The 19,115-nt window shown below is 53.4% G+C and overlaps 6 protein-coding genes across 6 annotated transcripts in view; 5 read left to right on the forward strand and 1 right to left on the reverse strand.

Moving 5' to 3' along the window:
- Positions 1-2,763: 2,763 nt before the first annotated feature.
- BBA_07170 (Acyl-CoA N-acyltransferase) lies at positions 2,764-3,435 on the forward strand (the record flags this gene model as incomplete). The annotated part of the gene is made up of 1 exon (XM_008602267.1): positions 2,764-3,435. One exon carries the CDS (start codon positions 2,764-2,766, stop codon positions 3,433-3,435), a length of 672 nt encoding a protein of 223 aa, XP_008600489.1.
- Positions 3,436-4,656: 1,221 nt separating this feature from the next.
- Positions 4,657-8,038, forward strand: BBA_07171 (mediator complex subunit Med5; the record flags this gene model as incomplete). Its single annotated transcript, XM_008602268.1, has 5 exons — positions 4,657-5,398; positions 5,455-5,711; positions 5,763-6,338; positions 6,385-6,922; positions 6,978-8,038. 5 exons carry the CDS (start codon positions 4,657-4,659, stop codon positions 8,036-8,038), a joined length of 3,174 nt encoding a protein of 1,057 aa, XP_008600490.1.
- Positions 8,039-8,876: 838 nt separating this feature from the next.
- BBA_07172 (signal sequence receptor alpha chain) lies at positions 8,877-9,931 on the forward strand (the record flags this gene model as incomplete). Its single annotated transcript, XM_008602269.1, has 3 exons — positions 8,877-8,939; positions 9,093-9,547; positions 9,658-9,931. 3 exons carry the CDS (start codon positions 8,877-8,879, stop codon positions 9,929-9,931), a joined length of 792 nt encoding a protein of 263 aa, XP_008600491.1.
- Positions 9,932-10,572: 641 nt separating this feature from the next.
- BBA_07173 (SNF2 family domain-containing protein) lies at positions 10,573-15,096 on the reverse strand (the record flags this gene model as incomplete). Its single annotated transcript, XM_008602270.1, has 2 exons — positions 10,573-14,963; positions 15,030-15,096. The coding sequence occupies 2 exons, from the start codon at positions 15,094-15,096 to the stop codon at positions 10,573-10,575; spliced, it is 4,458 nt and encodes a 1,485-aa protein (XP_008600492.1).
- A 712-nt stretch (positions 15,097-15,808) lies between these two features.
- BBA_07174 (IGR protein domain-containing protein) lies at positions 15,809-16,507 on the forward strand (the record flags this gene model as incomplete). Its single annotated transcript, XM_008602271.1, has 1 exon — positions 15,809-16,507. One exon carries the CDS (start codon positions 15,809-15,811, stop codon positions 16,505-16,507), a length of 699 nt encoding a protein of 232 aa, XP_008600493.1.
- Positions 16,508-17,337: 830 nt separating this feature from the next.
- The window catches only part of BBA_07175 (FAD dependent oxidoreductase domain containing protein), a gene marked incomplete at both ends in the record, with an annotated part of 1,967 nt that continues 189 nt past the window's right edge, over positions 17,338-19,115 (forward strand). The window contains 3 exons of the mRNA XM_008602272.1: positions 17,338-17,812; positions 17,861-18,675; positions 19,092-19,098. Coding sequence (XP_008600494.1) covers positions 17,338-17,812; positions 17,861-18,675; positions 19,092-19,098 — 1,297 coding nt within the window. The remainder of the gene's footprint in view (positions 17,813-17,860; positions 18,676-19,091; positions 19,099-19,115) is intronic.

Genomic DNA, 19,115 nt, shown 5'->3' on the forward strand with positions numbered 1-19,115 from the left:
CAGCGTCGAGGAGACGAGTTCGAGGTTGAGTGTGCAAGTCAGGTCAGGTCCACCTAGATGATGTCATTGGCTGTGCCGTTGAAGTGGGCTGATGGGGAAGTTTCAGTGGATGCAGCTGTTTAGCGGGCTGGGGCAGCGACAAGTTGCAAGGTTGCTGGCGGAAAGCTTTTAATAAAAAAAAACCAATCTAACTCTGTCTGTGAAGTTGCAATATATGAATTCTGCAACAACCGTAATAGATTGATTCTCATCGTCGTTGCAGAACCAACTCGTCCTGTTTCAAACACGTCACCTGCCAGCCTCCTTGCTCCTTGCTCTTTCCTTGTGCCCCCTCCGGCCCCAAGTTAGCGTCTTGGCCTGCGTCGGCGGGGTTCATCAGAAAAAACCCTCAATGCCCGCCAACAGCACCAGAATTGCCAACCACACAACCTAAAATCCAACAAGCCATCATGGCCATTTCGGAGCTACCTCGTGGCACTCAGAAAAATCGTACGATCCAAGCGGGGGCCGCCGTAAAGTAAACCATTCACCCCCCTCCTACGGGCGCCTCGGGCCCTCGACCCATGCGACACCAACGTTTTTTTAGGTGGAAGCTGCATGATGGCGCACAAGAATCTCCGATACTCTTTATTGCATGCGAAATTGTCGGCTTTACCATGTTGGCACTGCCGATTGCCATCCTTGGCGCCTCTCTGACTGGGACAGCCGCAATATAATACTAAGTAGTTCCATTACTGAGATTAAAGGGATCCTTTCTCCCTGGATAATATCATCGTGAGTGATGTCTGGGCGCTTTGGCTGACAGCGATTTCTTGAACCAACCCCCTGCAGCAACGATCTTGTACGATAAATACACCGGCGAAAAACCTGCAAAATGAACCACAATTTTGCATCATGTGCACGACATGGGAGCAGAACCACTGAAATGCAAGTGTAAAAAAACCGACTGGATTGATTCTGGCCAGGCAAAGACGGTTCACAGCGAGAAGCAACCGTCGTTGCCGCCAACGGAATGCATGATCAACTACCCATCTCTGCGTAGCTGTCAGGCTCGTCACGCACCGGGCCAATGAGGTCACCGTGCCGCCGAAGCCCACCCCACCATTTTAAACGGAAGTCCGTTTTTCCTACTTCTCTGTGCGTTCTGCCTACCGTCGACATCATACGTGGAGACATATCATGCACTCTGCATTCTATCACCACTTGCATCACAGCAGCCAACACCCTGCCCTTGCCTGCTCGCTCCTCCTAACTAGCTTCAACAACTCTCGAAACAACAACACGCCAACACTGATGGATGAATCATCCTTCTGGACCCTGGTGTGTGTCTCTGCCGAACTCCACTAAAGTTGGTCTTAAAACTTGAAAGCTGCAATCGGCTTGTCGCCACCCCTGACCAATGACGGCATCGCGCGACCTGCAAACATGTTTTCGATGCGCTTGCGCTTGCACCGGGCCTGTATTAGTTCCACTGCCATACTTTCACACTCTTCAAGGGGGTCCAACCAAAACAATTGCACTGCAGATAGCCGAACCTTCTTGAATCCTGGTTTTGGGGGCTGGCTTTGGACCCCCTCGATCTCGGGACTACTGCCTCGGCCGGGACATCGTGCGCTTGTCATTTGCTCGGAACGTTCGTTGAATAATCGGTGGTCCCTGTCCCATCTGGCCCATCTTGCTTGCTAAATCACACGCCGTGACTCTCTACTGGTAACATGAGGCACTTGCGTCAAGTTGGCAAAAGTACAGGATACAGGTGGGAAACAATCAGGTAATTTGGCAACTTTTCTGCACGCCTGCCGCCACCCGCAGAAGCAATACCACCACACACCACCGACCGGATTTGGCTCAACTGCGTTTGCTCTTCGGTATGATGTCAATGGCTTCACGGCACGACTCGCCTCCGCAATCCCACCCACCACGACGGCCGGGGGGCCTGGCCAGCTTGCGCAAGGTCTACCAACAAAAAAGTGTTGATCAACATGTTGCATCATGTCGTAGCGGCCCGTGATACTCGTCGGGGCCAGGTATCATGGTCTCCGTGGTTTGGCGGCACAATGACGCCAGACGACTCAGACCAAACCCTTGACGTGCATGGCCGAGTCTCTGCGAGAGGAAGCCACCGATGCTGCAGTGGCAGATATTCCAGCTGCGCATGTGACTCAAAGACCCCTGCAATGGTTCTGTGAAAAGGCATGCAGCGTCGTCTTGTCGTATTTGCGGCGGCGGTTATTCCGCTGTGCAATGACGCGCACAGCTCGTCATCTTGGTACAGAAGTCACCAATTCGACAGCCAGTGCCCATGTGATTGATTTATTTCAAGACAATTCTTATTCGTATAGCACGAATGCATAATCCACGACTGATAGAAGGCTCTCGCTGCAAGATTCGCGATTACTGGTGTTAACTCGCTCGATATAGACTCTTCGAACGTTGAAGAGCCGCCAATCACGACTAACAACAAGAAGTTGAAAGTTTACCTGTGGCTGTACTCGTGTCGGTTCAGTATCATTTTGATTTGTCGTTCTTGCCCAAATTGTCGTCGACTGTAGATTTAGCCAGTCATCAGTGAGTGTACCTTGTTAAGACGTCGTTCACCGATTCCAGCTCCACTCCCAGTCGCTCTTCACCCGACGCACTTTCATATCCGTAGTCAACTTTTGCATAATATCAGAATAACGGATTGGAACAATTTTTCTCATCAGGCAAGCTACTCATCCGACACTATTCACTCCCTCCTCCCTCTCCAAGAATACGGCCAACATGGCCAACATTGCCTCGGGCATCTCATCCAACCAGGACGCCCTTCCCATGCCGCCAGACTTTTTGAACGTGCCGCAGCTGGCTATCTGCCCGCCCGCGCCTCTCCTCCGGCCTCCCCCGCGCTTCATCACTACCGACGGCATCATCACGCTCCGCCGCTGGCGCTTCTCCGACGCCTCCGCCCTCATCCGCATCACCAGCGCCTCGCGCAGCCGTCTCGCCGCGTGGATAGCCTGGCCGTGGCGTTCCTCACCGTGCACTCTTGACGAGGCAATGGCGTTTACCCAACAAATGGCACAGCGGTGGGATGAAGGACAGAGCTGGGAGTATGCCATTACGGTGCAAGGTGAGGGGGAGGAGGAGGAGGAGGAGGAAGTGGTGATTGGCTCGTGCAGGCTACGGCGCAGAGAGGACCATCCGGGCGTGGACGCGGGGTACTGGCTCGCAGAGAGCAGCACGAATATGGGGTACGCGACGAGGGCGGTAAAATTGTTGGTGGAGGAAGCATGGAGGATGGATGCGGTGAGTGTAAGGATTGTGCCTGACAGGGGAGACGGGAAGGGTAGAGACGTGCTGGAGAGGCTGGGGTTTGAGTGCCAGGGTGAAGTGGACACGGGGAGAAAGGAGGATGAGAGGATGGACATGGCTTGGATCAAATACGCGGAGCCTTGATGGGGATGATGTAGTTGGGATTTGGAGGTTGTGGTATTTGACAAGGGTAACTGGAGAGGGATGGGATTAATAGCAAAGACTGGCGTTTGGTAAAGGCATTGAAGAGTGTAACTGTTTACTCGATTAATGTAAAATGCCAACAAGAAACCCGTGGGTCTATCCTTCATAGAGTACTGTCGACACATGCCCTTTTCAACACTTTTACGCAATCTTAATGGTTGACTTGCACCATGTAGACGGCAAACACTCCGTGACAAGCAGTGATGATATCCCAGTTGGTATCTTCAATCTTGCAAGAAACCGCGATGTCTCCTCTTTCCCGAATTTATTTCTAATGAATGATAAATTCAAGGAAGGCACATCTCAGCAACGCAAATGTCCGCTCCCGCCAAGGTGTATGCAACTCGGTCGCTTCGTCGTCTCGCCGCCATCTCCGCCTGCCGCCGGGCCAGCTTCCGAAGCCGGCGCTATTCACTGTCCGTGATTGGTCTACGCGACGCCAGGACGGCAGTCGCAGCAGGGCAATTTCCAACCAAGCCACTTTTTACAAAGTACAAGTCATAGGGAGAAAAAAGGTAAAAAGGGTATGTCTGGTTAGTAGAGTGTGAAATGGAACAGCAGTATTTAGAATAAGTTTTCGCGAGAGCAATCATATGACTTGCACGTCACGCATGCAGTCGGAGTAGAGTATGTAGACGCTTGATTTCAGTATCGATACTTGGCTGCATTGCTCCATGCTGCAGAAGCTGGCACTTAGGCTACTGTCGCATTACGGCATTGCGTTTTCAAAATTTGTCCACAAAACTACAAGAGTATTCGGAAAGAGGAAAATTTTTTCACTCTAATTCGTTTCATCGTCTTGAAATGTATTAATCGTGACGGAATGGCTTGGAATGGCTTGATGCTAGGCTACTGCTAGCCCACAGCATATGGCAATGACCCACACTGTAGCAACCATCGCGACAACAATAGCTCGAATTGTGACCTTGCATCTTGCATCTGTCACACAGCAAATTAAAATCGCGCATAATATCCGATAACTTGACTACTTTGCCTCCAACGATATTGACATATATAGCAGGCTTATCAAACGTACTCGGCGCGAGCTGCCCCAGCAGGCATTGCGCCTACATGGCCAGCGCCATTCTCGTGCTCTACCCATAGCCCGCAGCAAACGAAGACCGACAACCGACACCTTTCGACTTTCTTCGCAGCGCAGCCATGGACAGTCAGCCGTCGGCCGCCCGAGGTACGCTGCAGGAGGCGGTCAAGTACTGGTCTGACTTTGTCGCGCGGTGCATCGTGCAGCGGCTAGACAGCAACCGCTTCCAGGACTTTGTGCAGCTCGTCCACGCGCGGCACCCGCTGCCGCCCGTGCTCATCGCCGACCTCTTCCTCCGTCCGCAGCCTTCGAACCGCGTCAGCCTCGATCCGCGCATCCCACCGTATGTGCGAATTCTCGCCCAGCTCCGCTACGTCGACGCGCCGTCCATCTTGCGCGTGCTATACAAGTACTCGGCGCTGCACGCCCATGACAGGCCACCGCTGCCGCTGCCGTCGTCGCTGCCCGAGAACGGGGGAGACGGCGAGACGATGAAGAAGGAGGAGGAAGAGGAGAAGGGTGCTGGCGGCGGTGGGGTGATGAGGCAGGACAAAATGGTGCGCTGGCAGGAGTCGGCTTGGGCGGAAGAGGTCCTGTTTTACCACGTTATAAAGACCATGTTTGAGGGCACGGCGTTTACAGACGCCAAGACGGGTCTGGAGCTGGTGGACATTACTTGCAAGTGGATGGACCTGTTTGTGCATGCCAGCTCGGAACTGGCGGCGGATATGCTCGCCAACAAGCACGACAGACAGGCTCGCGACGAGATGGAGACGGTGCGCGCAGCACTTGTGCCTCTGCTTCTTAGACTGGTGGATAATCACGAGCTGCTACGCATCATTAGCAAGCCGTTTGCAAAAGGTGAAGAGAACGTGTTGGCAAGTCATGGCTGCATAGTAAGGCTAACCAGAGCGCAGGCATCCGAAAGCATTTATCAGAAAGCCTTGGCAATTTTATACAAACTGTCCAGCCTCCACCTCTTTACATTGAGAGACTGGAAATCTTCCGCACGCAGACGCTTGCACAGCTGGACCCTATCGATGAGAAGAAGAAAGCTGCCAACGCAGCCATGGAAGAGCTGCTTGACTCGACCGTTGGTTCAGACAACTTTGTTGTTCCCGATATCCTCATCTCCAACTCGCGGGCTGCGCTTTACGTCTACCTCAATGCGGCAGTAAGTTTCTTTCAAGCGTGTTGAATAATCCGCCACTGACGAAATTCGAAGCTCGTTGCACGGCCTGTGCTGGATGATTCTATGCTCTATGCATTCTTGAGCAACAAATACCAAGAAAACCAACAAGCGAGTGCGGTCGATCTTATCGTCGCCTCATTCGACGTGCTTGCCAACGCCGTGTTTCGAAACGAGGGCCCCAGAGACGCTCATCTTTTGCGATCCTTTGTGGTCAACAAGCTGCCGCTTCTGCTTTGCCAGCTGTGCCATCCAGAGTTCTCGGCGGCGTCGGCAGAGTTCTGCATCACAGAGGCATTGAGTCGCGTCGACACCGGCATCTTCCCCACAGCCTCTCTCATGTTCGACGAGTCGCGAAACAACAATCCCTACATGGATAGCGTGCGAGAGGAGTTTTGTGCGGCGTGTGCGTTGCATGGGCTGATAGAGAGAGACCACGTCGACCGCATACTCGGAGAAACATCCATGTCGTATGACCCATCGCTGGAAAGGGCTAATAGGGACAGGCTCGTCAGCGATTGCTTGTCTGACTCTGGCAGGATACAAAATATAATCTCACAACTAGATAGGGTGGACGGCAATGTTGGAGCTGTGGCTCATGCCATTGTCGAGGTAAGCATTCCAACTAAGGTGCAGCATCAGAATCTAACGTCTTTAGTTGATTCGACAACTGTGTAACAACAAGGATACAACATCACTGAAGCTTCTTTGCCTGCAATTATCCCAAAAGCCTCAATCATTAGACATCATTCTTCTTTTCGACAAAGTCACATCGGTGCTAGAGCCTGTGTGCACGCTTCTTGACAATTGGAATTACGAGGAAGACCAGGGCGAGTACCAACCCGTATATGAAGAATACGGTGCGATTCTTCTTTTAGTATTCGCCTTTACCTACCGCTATAACCTTTCCCCCCTGGACATTGGCATCCAGTCGGCCGACTCGCACGTGGCCAAGATTATCGCCAAGTCGCACATGCTGCGGCCACTGGAGGACCTGAACGAGCAAGAGGCGGAACATGTGGCTGGTTGGATCACCGGCCTCTTTGATAACGAAACTGGTGGCCTGGGAGACGACCTCATGTCCTCGTGCCCGCCGCACGAGTTTTATCTGCTCGTGGCGCCGATTTTTCAGAGCATCATCACTGCTTACACGTATGGCTACATTAACGACGAGAGCCTCAAAGGCGGTGTTGAATGTAAGTTGGAATGCCGGAGAAATTTAACCCAATGTACAAGACTAATGTGATGCAGACTTGGTCGACACATTTCTGTTGCCGTCGCTAGTGCCGGCCATTAGATTCTTGTCCGACTACATATGGATAGATGAAAAGGAGCAAAAGTCCATTGTCAAGGCTTTGCAGCTACTGCTCACGCCTAGCTCCATCTCAGGCGAAGCAAGCACTGTGCTGTCGGCGGTGAAGAACCTCATCGCACAGCCACTCGAGCACGCACTGCGAACCTACCAGCGTCAAGACCCCCGTAACCAGGACATTGAACCGCTGCTGAGGTCGCTCAAGGAGAACCTGCCGCTCTCGCGACGAACCGGCGGTCCCGAGCACCACGAGATGGTATCGTGGGCCAACAACTCGAACAGCGGGCTGTCTGGGGCCATCCGGCACACCATACAAGGGCTCGTGCAGTGGAGCCTGCAGCCCGGCGTAAACGTGATGCCGACGTCGTACACGCATCGCCAGCTCATCACCGGGCTGCGCATCATTGGCCCGAGCCGGCTCCTGCGGCTCATAATGGAGGAGGTTCGGCAGCAGAGCGAGCTGGGCAACGCGTCGATCGTCTACGACGTGGCCGCGGCGCTCATCGCGGCGACAGACCCGACCAACGAGGCGCCGCCGGGGCCGAACCTGCTCGACACAGCGGGCACCATGCAGGCGACGCCGCCGCCGCAAAGGCCGCAGGGCCTGCGAGAGGCGCTCAAGACGGCGGCAGAGGGCTGCAAGCGCCTGCAGAAGCACGACCAGTTCCTGGCGGAGGCGACGGTGCGGCTGCACCGCCGCGTCGAGATGCTGCTGGTCGTGCCGCAGCCGCAGGCCATGCTGCAGACGACGGACATGCCGCTGGACCTGGGTGGCGATGCCATGGCGGCGGCGGCGGCAGCAGCAGCAGCGGTGGGCGCGGACCCGATGAGCGTGGACGGGTTGGACACGACGGGGCTGGACACGACAGGCCTGGATCTGGGCCTGGGTGCGGATATGGGCTTATCTGGGGGCGGCAGCGATGGGGATTTGTTTGGCGGCCTGGACACGAGCCTAGACATGTTTGATGGGTGGGACAGCATGGATATGGGAGTCAACTAGGACGTTGTTCTTATGCTTTGGTTTGTGTTGGTATCGCGACTGATTCTCTGTTTAGGTGTTGTGTTTTGAAAGGGAAAGTTTTAAAGGGAAAGTTTTTGAAAGGGAAAGCGAGTCAAAAATCCGGAAAAGCGCTTCTCTGAAAAGTTGGTTAATTAGATAGAAAGCAATCCAGCAATCAAGTATTGTTAAACACACAACTCTACAAAGATGATTGGTATTATGCCGCAGATGATGACTGGATTAGCAGCTCTGGCAGCATATGCCCGGACGAGCGCTGAGCTGTGGAGTCGACTCGGGTACATCCGCGCCCGAGTGTCTGCTGCTACTGAGAAGTGCTGTGTAAATACCTAGCATTCATTGTATGCTAGGAACACGTAGACTTGTACTAAGGTATAGCCCCGTTTGACGAGGCAACGCGACGAGAAGCCACCTTTCCACGAAACAACAGGTCGTCGCTGACTTGGCTTGCAGCTTTGTACGAGTTTGAGCAAGCCTGTATTCGTAGCGAGCTAAAAGATCATTCGGAATAATAATAAATTTATGCGATTTTTAGGCCTGTTGAGTCGCAGACAATACCACCGACTCGCCCGCACAAGGTAGCGAGCGGCCCCTGTAACGGCCCGCCCCAGGGTCTCTCTCCAATTGGGGACACGGGGATGCTCAATTCCACCACATATGCCTTTGCTCTTCCTCCTCCCACACTTTTACAACTGTTTCCATCTTCTTTCCTTTCCTTTCCTTTTTTGCTGGGGTCGAAACACTGCAAGCGCATCGTTTTCTTCTCTTCTTCCTTATTTTTTTTTTTCCTTTACCTCCAATCGTCTTCTGCCTGCCCGTCATGCTCTTCAAGTCGTCCCTCCTCGCCCTGCTGGCCGTCCAGGTCTTTGGCGCTCCCGCCCAGGTAAGCTTCTTCCAATCGCAGCGAAGAAAGAATAGACATGCTCCGTGAAAAGCTGAGCCCATTGGCCTTTCTCCCCCCGCCCAACTTTCATCCTCGCTACTCTATCCCAAAGATTGATGTTGCTGACCCCGCGCTCGCCTTGTTTCCCCCTAGTCCGATGAAGCCGCCGCCGCCGCCCCCGCGGAGCTCAAGGCCAAGATCACGGCCTCGTTTCCCGACGCCGAGCAGCTCATCGGGCTGCGCCTCGTCAACGGCAAGCCGACGCGCGCCGTCGTCGACGTGACCAACAACGAGGACGGGCCGATCCAGATCGCCTTCGTCTCGGGCACGCTCTCCTCGGACGCGTCGACACCGCTGCTGCCCGCCGACGCGCCCCTCTACCAGCGCATCGTGCACAACCTGACGGCCGCCGAGTACAACCTGCCCGTCGCCGCGGGCGCCTCCGCACAGCTGCCCTACGCCTTTGCGCTCGACCTGCAGCCCCAGGACGTCCGCGTCCAGCTTCTGGCCGTCGTCACCGACGCAAAGGGCGGCATCTTCCCCGTGACTGTGTACAATGGCACCGCGTCCATTGTCGAGGCCCCGACCAGCTTCCTCGACCCCCAGATGTGAGTCAGAGCCTTGTCCCTTCACTTTTACCCGTTGTTGTTCGGGGGCTTTTGCGCGCGTATATGGTGTGCTGACATGTTGTGTGTGTGTGTGTGTGTGCGCGCTGTAGCATCTTCCTGTACCTCGTCCTCTCCGCCGCCTTTGCCGGCGCCCTGTACTTTGTCTACAAGACCTGGATCGAGGCCCTCTTCCCTCCCGCCAAAAAGGCGCCCCGCACGCCCAAAAGAGCCAAAAAGGCCGACGCCGATACCGCTCTCTCCGGCTCCGAGTCTGTGGCGACTGCGACCGGCAGCAAGACGTACGACGAGAGCTGGATCCCCGACCACCACATTGCCCGTCCTGCCGGCAAGCGCTCCAAGTCTGGCACGCCCAAGGCTAAATAAAAAGGGCCTCACGCGGGCTTGATGGTGTGGGAAAAAAATCACGCGAGAGATGTAATTTTATCGGCGCTCTCTATGAACGGTGAAAAAAGCCGCAGATGGAAAACGCATGGCTTGAAAAAGGGCAAAAGGCAGGGGGGCGACTGAGTACGGGTTGCGACGGCAAAAGCAGTCTGGCGTACAATACGTCATTTCTGCTCGGGGAATGATAATGGCCAAGAGGGACATGTAGAAATAACAAGAGCAAAATTTTTATCTAAAAGGTTACCAAGAGTACTCGAGTTTCGTTGAGCTGGTAAACGTTCAACCTGCGCCCTGTGCCTTGTCTTGTTTGATACGACAAGTCTTGAATTTGGACTGGTGGTTGTTGATTGCAGGTTTCGATCTCTTTCTAGCCTGAATCTGAACCGACATTCCAGCGCAAAGGATGTGCAATTGTTCCTTTGGCGCAAGACGGCGAGCACTACCTCGACGCCATTCACTCAGACCAAGTTACTACCGTGATGCTAATAAATATATATATTGCTGATTACAGCTACCCCAAGCCAGTAGACTCATAAACTCGTCATGTTCCGGCTGCTCAAGATACTCTCTCGCCCATATCTTTACATTGTACATGATTCTTACAGTGGTGGTACATGGTTTCACTCAATGTTTCTCGAGCTTGCGGCTTCCGCAGCCAGGTACGACATGACGGCCCTATTCTTGAACCGCTCGTCGCCACTCCTCCCGCCACCGCCGCCGCCGGCGGTGGTCTCGGCAGCGTCGTCCCCTTGTACATTGCCAAACAGGCACTCCCACAAATCGCCCTTGTCAATCATTTCGCCCGCGGTCCTGTCCTTGCTCATCAGCTTGGACAGTGCCGCGTGCTCCATCTCCAGCGTGTTGGCCTCTTCGATGCTCGCGTCGAGCGGTTCCGGTGTGGACTTGCTTCTGCTACTGCTGCCGTTTTTGTTGTTATTCCTGCTACCGTTCGCAGCAGTCGCCGTACGACCCATGTGCTCCAAGCGCCGCCGCACCGACAGGTTGTATATGGATTCCTCGACGGTGCCCGAGACGAGGTACAGCCAAACAGTGGTCTCGTGCTGCTGGCCAATGCGGTCCACACGCGCAATGGCTTGCAGCTCGAGCGCCGTGTGCAGCAGCGGCTCGCACAGGAAGACGTGGCTGGCGTTGACGAGGTTGAGGCCCGAGGCGTGGGCGCGCGCGTGCAGCAAGAAGCACTCGGCGGCCGGGTCGCTCTTGAAGCGCGCGATGCCGTCGCCCTCGTCAATGGAGGCGTATCCGATGCGAAAACGGCGCAGCGCATTATGCAGCACTGTTAGAAAATCGCGGTACTGCGAGAAGATGATGGACTTGGCGCCCGGGTCCACCTCGCGCAGCCACAGCAGGTGTCGCACGAGCGTGTCCACCTTTGTGGTAAACGAGGGTCCGTCGAGGTCAATGTTCTTGATCTCGGCCAGCTTGTCCGCGTTGAACTCGCTGTAGATGACGCCGTTGCGCAGGCCGCCGCTGGTATGCTGCCGTCGCGGCTGGCCGGCGCCGTTGCTGCCGCCTTCGCTCACAATCTGTAGCTGCTGCGGCTTGATGGCAATGTCGTGCAGCTGCTCAACCTTGAGCTGCTTCTTGCACACGGGGCAGTTGCGATGCGACTTGTACCATATCATCATGCACTCCTTGCAAAACTGGTGGCCGCAGACGGTCAGCACGCCCGTCACAAACGGCGCCTGGCAGATGATGCACATGCGCGGCTCGTTGGACCTGCCGCCGGGCCCGCCTTCGCCGCTCTCCTTGAGATTCCTCAGGTATCGGTTCTTGGCCTCGCTCGAGAGTAACTTCTTGTGTGCGTCCTGTTCCAGCTTGTTCAGCCGCTCTTCGACCTGTACCGTCTTGTCGCCTTGATAGGGGAGCACAGCGTCGGATACCGCCTGCAGCTGGCGGTAGTACTCGAGACGAGCATTCATGGCATCCTTGAAGCTCTCAATCTCGGATTCGAGCGCCGTCGCTGCCTTGTTCTGCTGGCTCAGAAGCTCCTGCGTGCGCTTTAAGTGTTCAGAGACAATCTGGAGCTCCATGGCTTCGCGGTTGCTGCTGGGTGCGTCTCGATTTAGTCGAGTCTGTAGGCCTCGAAGCTCACCGATTGCGCCACGCATTGATGTCTGCGAGCGGTGCGGTTTCATCTGTTTCCTGACTTTGAGTAGCGCTAGCATCTTCTCCGGGGCGGGACCGCCGCCGTTTTCTGCTAGTTTGATACTCGTCTCAGTCTCGTGCTTGACCAGCTCATTCGTCTGTCCAGATAAGGCATCTTGGCGGTCTGCAATAACGCTTCGTAGCGCCTGCACATAGACCATTAAATCGTCTTGAAATTTGGCAGAATCCACAAGCTCTTCACCGGTAAACTCAACATCATCCTCTTCATCCAGAAGTGGTTGTAGAAGTAGCTGTACCACCTGCTCCCGCCATTCGTCCATGACGTTGGCCTGCTCGTTGAGCTCTTCAAAGAGCACTTCCAATCGGTCAACGACTCTGCCACTTTCGATACCCTTTTCTGTTTTGACGACAAGTTCGGGGACTTCCACAAATGTTTGGTTGTTGGCTTTTCTCCTGATCCTGACCATATGACGGTTTGCCTTTCGGTAGCTTTCTTGCAGAATTTCTCGTCGCAGGACCTTTGCATTCTCGTACCCTTCGTCCTCGAGTTTCTTGAGGCGATGAAATTCTTCAGAGTCTGGCTCCGTCATTTCCGGGTTGTCGCGCATCTGAAAGTTGGCATTGGCGCAAAAGAATACTGCCTTGTGGTGTATCTCCAGTGCAGAACGTAAGCGCCGATGTAGCTCCGAGAGCTTGCCTCTCGAGTCGATTGTATCCATGTCGCTCTCAGATTCAGAATCAGAGCCGTGTATTCTGGTGGCAACAGGCTCGGGTTGTGAGTCTTGCGATCGCTTCAGCTCTTGAATGCCGGTGGCGAGTTTCGATCTTGCATCCTCAAGAAGCTTCGCTGTCTCCTCGCGAACTTCTTCCCATATGGCGAGAGCCTCCTTGACTCGTGGGCTGTTTTCGAAAAGCTGACCGCGCGTCAGCCTGGCTGACAAATAAGCCCTCTCTTCATTGCGAATAGCCGCTTCGCTCTGCTCCAACATGGCATTGAGTACTTCCTCAATGGTACGCATCGGCCGTTCTTTATTGTGTCCAAGCAGACGTCGGCTATACACTCCTACTTCTGGATGCAGTGCTGTTTGGCGCAATCTGGTCAGCCATGTACGCATCTGCGTCTCGTGATCTTCAAATTCCCAGTCGTCAGTCGTCGGAGTCCCAGTCAGTGTCAATTGACAGTCCTTTGCCATGTCAATGAACAAGCTTTGATAATGTTGCTCCTCGACCGCACTAAAAGGCATGCTAATAACATAGCGCTTTTGAGGCGGCAGAAGAATCTCGTCTCTCACCAGCGCCTTTGTATGCCGTAGCGCAAGTGACTGGAATAATTTTTGGAATAGCGGCTTATGGAAGGTGATGAGCGCATTCCATACTTGATTTGCATAGCAATATGGCTGATAGCGGAGAAACAACAGTAAGCCAAATAAATCCTTCACATCGTCCTTGACTGGGGTTCCTGTGATGCCCCATGCGTTGGTTCGCGGGATAAGGCGAGCAACTGAAGCAGCCTGGCTTACACCATTCTCAATCATCTGAGCTTCGTCAAGACATACTCTCCACCAGGATATTTGTACGAGAGGCGACTTGGGGCGTTTATAAGCTCGTTCAAAGCGACGTGAGCGTTCAGGCGGGTCAGTAGCGAAGTGGAGTTCTTGGGATAGAACAGAATATGTTGTTATGACGACATCAGACGACGCGAGCTTGGCCACTGCTGTGCCTTCTTCGTCTTCCTCGAGCTTCTTGCAGCCTTGATAGTGAATGACCCGGAGAGACGGTGCATGGGTTGCGATCTCGGTCATCCACTGTTGTCGGAGAGGTTCTGGCGTGACAATGAGAGTAGCTTTTGTGTGCAAAAGTCCATCGGAATCCTCCTGGGAGTCTGGTATCTCATGGAGAAGCTCTGGTCGCTGGTTCAATAAGATCAGTCCAATAATCTCGAGAGTTTTGCCAAGGCCCATCTCTTCGGCCAGAATACCTCCTTTCATTTCTCTGTCAGCAAGGTGATAGGGAGTCTTGTTGCGCGTAACGACGTGCAACACATCACTTAGGTAAAAATCATTCCCTTCTGCATCCTTGACTTGGCGAAAAGTATCACAAACAGAATGTGGAACAGAGTCTGCAATGGGTTCCATGCCGGCAGCTGTACATTGGGTGCCCTCGCGATGTAAAAGCCACTTCACGGTCCGTTTCTGATATGGAAAAAGGGTAGCATCTAATGATGGGATTTCAATAGATGCGGAGTCTGCATCGTCTTTGGGGGGAACGTAGGCTGCTTCGTAAAAGTCCATTGGCGACCAGGCAGAAGAGTTGGTCGCTGCATGGGGGAAATATGTATCGATGATGGCTTGGCTCTCTTTCCGCTCGACAGTGGTTCGCATCGTGTAATATGGCGACGGAGTTTCATTCCACATTATGGCAAACGTAAACGCACAAGTGAGCATGCCTTGCGCAATTTCGAGCCGTGCGTCGACCTTGGTCCATAGCAATCCGTGCGCGCTCCGTCGCACTGGCTGCGACATGAATTTGAACATAGTGTCCATTCCAGGCTCGACATCATCACTTTGTATTGTGACGGTAAAGGCAGGAAGACCAATAGCCTTGTCACGGGCTCTGAGACCAAGCAAATTGTCGCCGTATCGAAAGGTGACGTGGGGTCCGACGTCGGGTTTGACGGACAGGTGGTCGTTCGTTTCGCGGCGCTCAATCGTACGAGTAAAGGATATCGTACTCTGTTCAACACAGATAGAACCATTCGGAGGAGCCTCTGTGGTCTTGCGACGTTTTGCAGCGTTTTCACGGCTTACACCATTGGGCATGATATGGTGCTCAGAGCCGGACGGGAGCGCCTGGAGCGCATCGACGATGTCGGAGGATAGGGCATCTGCAGGAACACTTTGGCATTAATTTCGTGTCTTTTTGTTCGTGTATGTCTATTATGATGGCATACCGTTGAAATCGAACCGGCTGTATACCGTCCGTACCGGCATTCGTGAAGTGCGCTTCCTTCGCGGCATAATGGGGGTTTATGAGGGTGATTTGCGCGAGCTTGAAGCTCGAAGTGGCATCACGCAGTCATGAAGGAGGATTTTTTGTCGCTGCGGACTGATAAAAATCGGCAGGGACAAGTGATTAAGAAGTGAGGCACGGATGGCGCGAAAAAGATGGTTGTAGTCAAGCATATTCAATCCCAATTCAATCCCAGGCACTTCTGCCTGGTGGATCCACAGCGTTTGCCTTGTCACGTAAGAAGTGTCAAAGTTGCGAACTAAATCAAGGCAGCACAAATCAGGCACACAACAATTCTAAGTTCCTTCGTTGTAGGGGGTCCAATATGCTTTTTTTTTCTCAGATGCCAGATTTCCAAAGTTGAAATTGCAGTCTACAAGGCCAATTGGTACGTTCGCAACGTTTGAAGTTCGTCACCTCACTGTGAATGATTCGCACGCAGCCTTGCGGCGGCCCACTTCGAACACGACAGCCTCGCTTACATAACGCAGCCAATCGGCGACAAATTTCGAGCTTCATTTACAGGCAAGACACCCTTTCCATCCGTCCGAGTGAATGGTGAATTGCGTCGCATTCTCCTGCTGGATTGGGCTCCAGAGTTAACTTGTCTTTCTTTTCTTCATAATTGCGAGACTCCGGCCTTTTTGCTCACAGGTTGCCTACCAATTGCCTCTGCGACGTTCCAATCTCTGACCCCTTACCTCGACAGACATCTCGACAATGAGAGTCCAAAACCTGTGGTCGTCGCTACGACCACTCGTCTCAGCGCCGACGACCAGCGCATTCAGCAGCCAAATACGATGTCTACACAGGACACGGCCTCGTCCCACGATTCCCGAACCCCGACCATTTGTCCCCGATGTCGAGACGTTTCTGAAGCTCATTGGCCGCGGCCTGAGCAGGCACGCGAGCAAGTTTCCCTCATGGGAGGCGCTCTTCACCATGACCTCTGTGCAGCTTAAAGAGCTCGGCGTCGAGCCCCCGCGCACACGACGATACCTCCTGCAGTGGATGCAGCGCTACCGCAAGGGCGTTGTCGGCCCCGGCGGCGACTTCAAGTTTGTGCAGGACGGCGAGGCGCACCTGCGCGTCGCGATGCCGCCGGCGGGCGCCGCCACGGATGCGCGATGGGTGGTCAACGTACCCCACGGCGAAGGAATCAACCCGCAAACTACGGAGGAGACGTATCCTCGGCCAAAGGGCTACTCGGTCCGCGGCCTGAAGACGATAGCCGGCAGCTACGCCACCGAGCTGCCGGACAAGGGCGGTGCCGTGGTCAAGATTACAGAAGGCATGTGGGAGCAGAAGCAGGGAAGAAAGATTGACGGTGGTGAGCGCAGAAGGGCAGAGACGCGCTTCAAGAAGCGCTCCGCGGCGCGCCGTTCCGAGCGTGAGGCCGAACTGATGAAGCACCTGTAAATTATAACAAAAGGAGAGTATGGCCGGGGTTGTCAGCATATAAAACCCATACCTTGTACCAATTCATTGTCAGATTATAATTTGATTCCGTCCGTCTAAGCCGGTGATGCTTCTGCTGTGCTTATATTTCGACTTTGTGGTCGGGTGAGGATGCCCTCCCAGGCTTCTGTGGTTTGGCTCAGAGGACTCTTGTCAAAGACGCGCCAGAGGACTTTTGTCAAAGACGCGCCAGAGGACTTTTGTCAAAGACGCTCCAGAGGAAGATTTACATGTGTACCCGAATTGGGACCAGAACCTGGTCATGGCAAACGTCCATGTTCTCTGCCTCCACGGGCCCCACGAACTTCGATCCTCCGTCCATCTGAGATGCAATCATTCTCTGCCGGCATTACCGACTTTCTGAATAATGAGACATTTGGGATTCATTGACTTTCTACTGCCAGTCCTTTTACTGTCCTCTCCTACGGGTGAAGGGGTCTTTCGACCTAATTAGAGTGGCAGAGAACAGGGTGCACAAGCCACATCCGCCACCGCTAATAATACCCTGAGCCGAGAAACCCAGGTTAATTCGGGATTGAACCAAAGGTAGGCTTTAGAATTCTCTACCATAGGTCTGTCATGGAGGTATGAGGTGTTAGGCCTGGGTATAGTTTGCTAGCTGTAAATTCGGTATGTCCGGGCTACCTCCGTCTGAGAGTTCGTCCAGCGGAACTGGGCGGCGTTTACGGCCCGATAAGTTCCGTACGACCCGGAAACAGCCACACTTTTCAATTTTTCAACTCTTTCCTTTGATTCAACTGCTGCTTATTCTCTCATTGACAATTTGCTACATGTCGTCGATTCCGAGGCCGTCTCTCCGGATAGCAGTCGTGGGCGCTGGCCCTGCGGGCCTCTGTGCCGCAACAGCGCTTCGGCAAGAAGGGCATATTGTCACCGTCATTGAGAGGCAGAGGTCTCTCCAACGTCGCGGGAACGCACTTGTAATACAGCCAGCAGCTGTTAAAGCCCTGGGAAGCATCAAGGGAGCGCATGAAGCACTCAGTCGTGTTAGCGTCGCGAACAAACAGCTGTGGTGGTGGTCATACAAAGACAGCGAGCCCTTGGCGATCACACAAGCCGTGGAGAAGAGGTTTGACACCGATCGCCCGTCTGTGCAGAGGGTCATGCATAGTCTTGCGATAGAGTGCGGCGTTGAAGTTCTTTTTGGCAGAAATATCGTGTCAATCACTGATCATCCGGTTCAGCCTGTGATCACAACTAGCGACGGTGACAGCATCTCAGCTGATTTAATTATAGGCGCAGATGGTGAGCTAGGCTTAAATTCGTTGCATTATTGTAACTAAAATTGAACAGGAATCAAATCGGCAATACGAAAGCAGATATTTCCAGGCGTTGATGTTGACCCCATCACCACCAGAGAAGCCATCTTCCTCTCGTCGCTGCCGGGTTCCGTCATCCGGGGAAACAAACAGCTTGCTGATCGCTTCGCTCCTGGAATAACTCACGGAACAATGGGCCCTGGCAGATTTACACTGAGCCGGTGGCTAAACGACGACATCTTTGGCGTACAGTTTGTCGACGTGGACCACGGCGAGCCGTCCGCTGTCGACAGCAACTGGAACACGCCCGCGGACGTGGGAGAACTGCGCCGCCTATTTTCCGATTTCAACTCGTCCACGCGACTGCTGCTAGACAATATTCAAACTGCCGAACGGTGGCAGATTGCGACAGGCGCGAAGCTGGAGACCTGGCGCAGCAGGAACGGGCGCATCGTCTTACTGGGGGACGCGGCGCACGCCATGATTCCACATGCGGCGCAGGGCCTGAGCCAGGGTATCGAAGACGGCGTCAGTCTCGCTCGTATGCTTCGAAACACTGAAGCCTGTGGTATATCACGAGCAATCGATGCTTGGGTGAAGCTGCGCAAGCCTCGCGCCGAGCTATTCGCGCAACGGTCGTTGAACAATGCCGTGCTGCGCAGCCTTCCCGATGGTCCCCAACAAGAGCTCCGTGACCAGAAGATTAAGCAACTGACTAAACAGGCCAGTCAGGACACTGCAAATGTGGTGATGGACATGCACGCAGAGCAAAACAGTCCGCCGTTTCAAAAATGGATGAAGGAATATGACGTCGTAAATGAGGTAGGCCGTTACACTGCCACTAATGTAGTACGTGTTAACGCAAATTAGTCCAGACTGGTAAATTCAACTTGGAAAATCAGGCAATATGATAAGACGTAAGAATGTGCTATTTTTGTGCCACGATTCGGAACGGGTTGTGCGGAGGCTTTCTGTTGTTTCAAGGGCATACATAATCTGGTGGTACGGCGATCATCGAGTATGGTGCCGCGCCGTACGCCGAGGTGCAAGAAATGAAGAAAACGACGACTAAACAAAGCAAATTGTTATACCTATCAAGGCACTGAATTCTCATTAGCTAGAAGCCAGGAAGGCCCTACTTTAATTAATATAGGAGCACTTATATATAGTCTATAAATATACTAACTTATAAGATAATAATTAATTAATAATATAAATTTAGACTAATAACCTTATAATAATTATTATAATTTTAACTAATATAGTTAATAAGTAAGTAACGTAGATAA

The sequence above is a fragment of the Beauveria bassiana genome, assembly GCF_000280675.1.
Source record: "Beauveria bassiana ARSEF 2860 unplaced genomic scaffold BBA_S00023, whole genome shotgun sequence".
Taxonomy (NCBI): Eukaryota; Fungi; Ascomycota; class Sordariomycetes; order Hypocreales; family Cordycipitaceae; genus Beauveria; species Beauveria bassiana.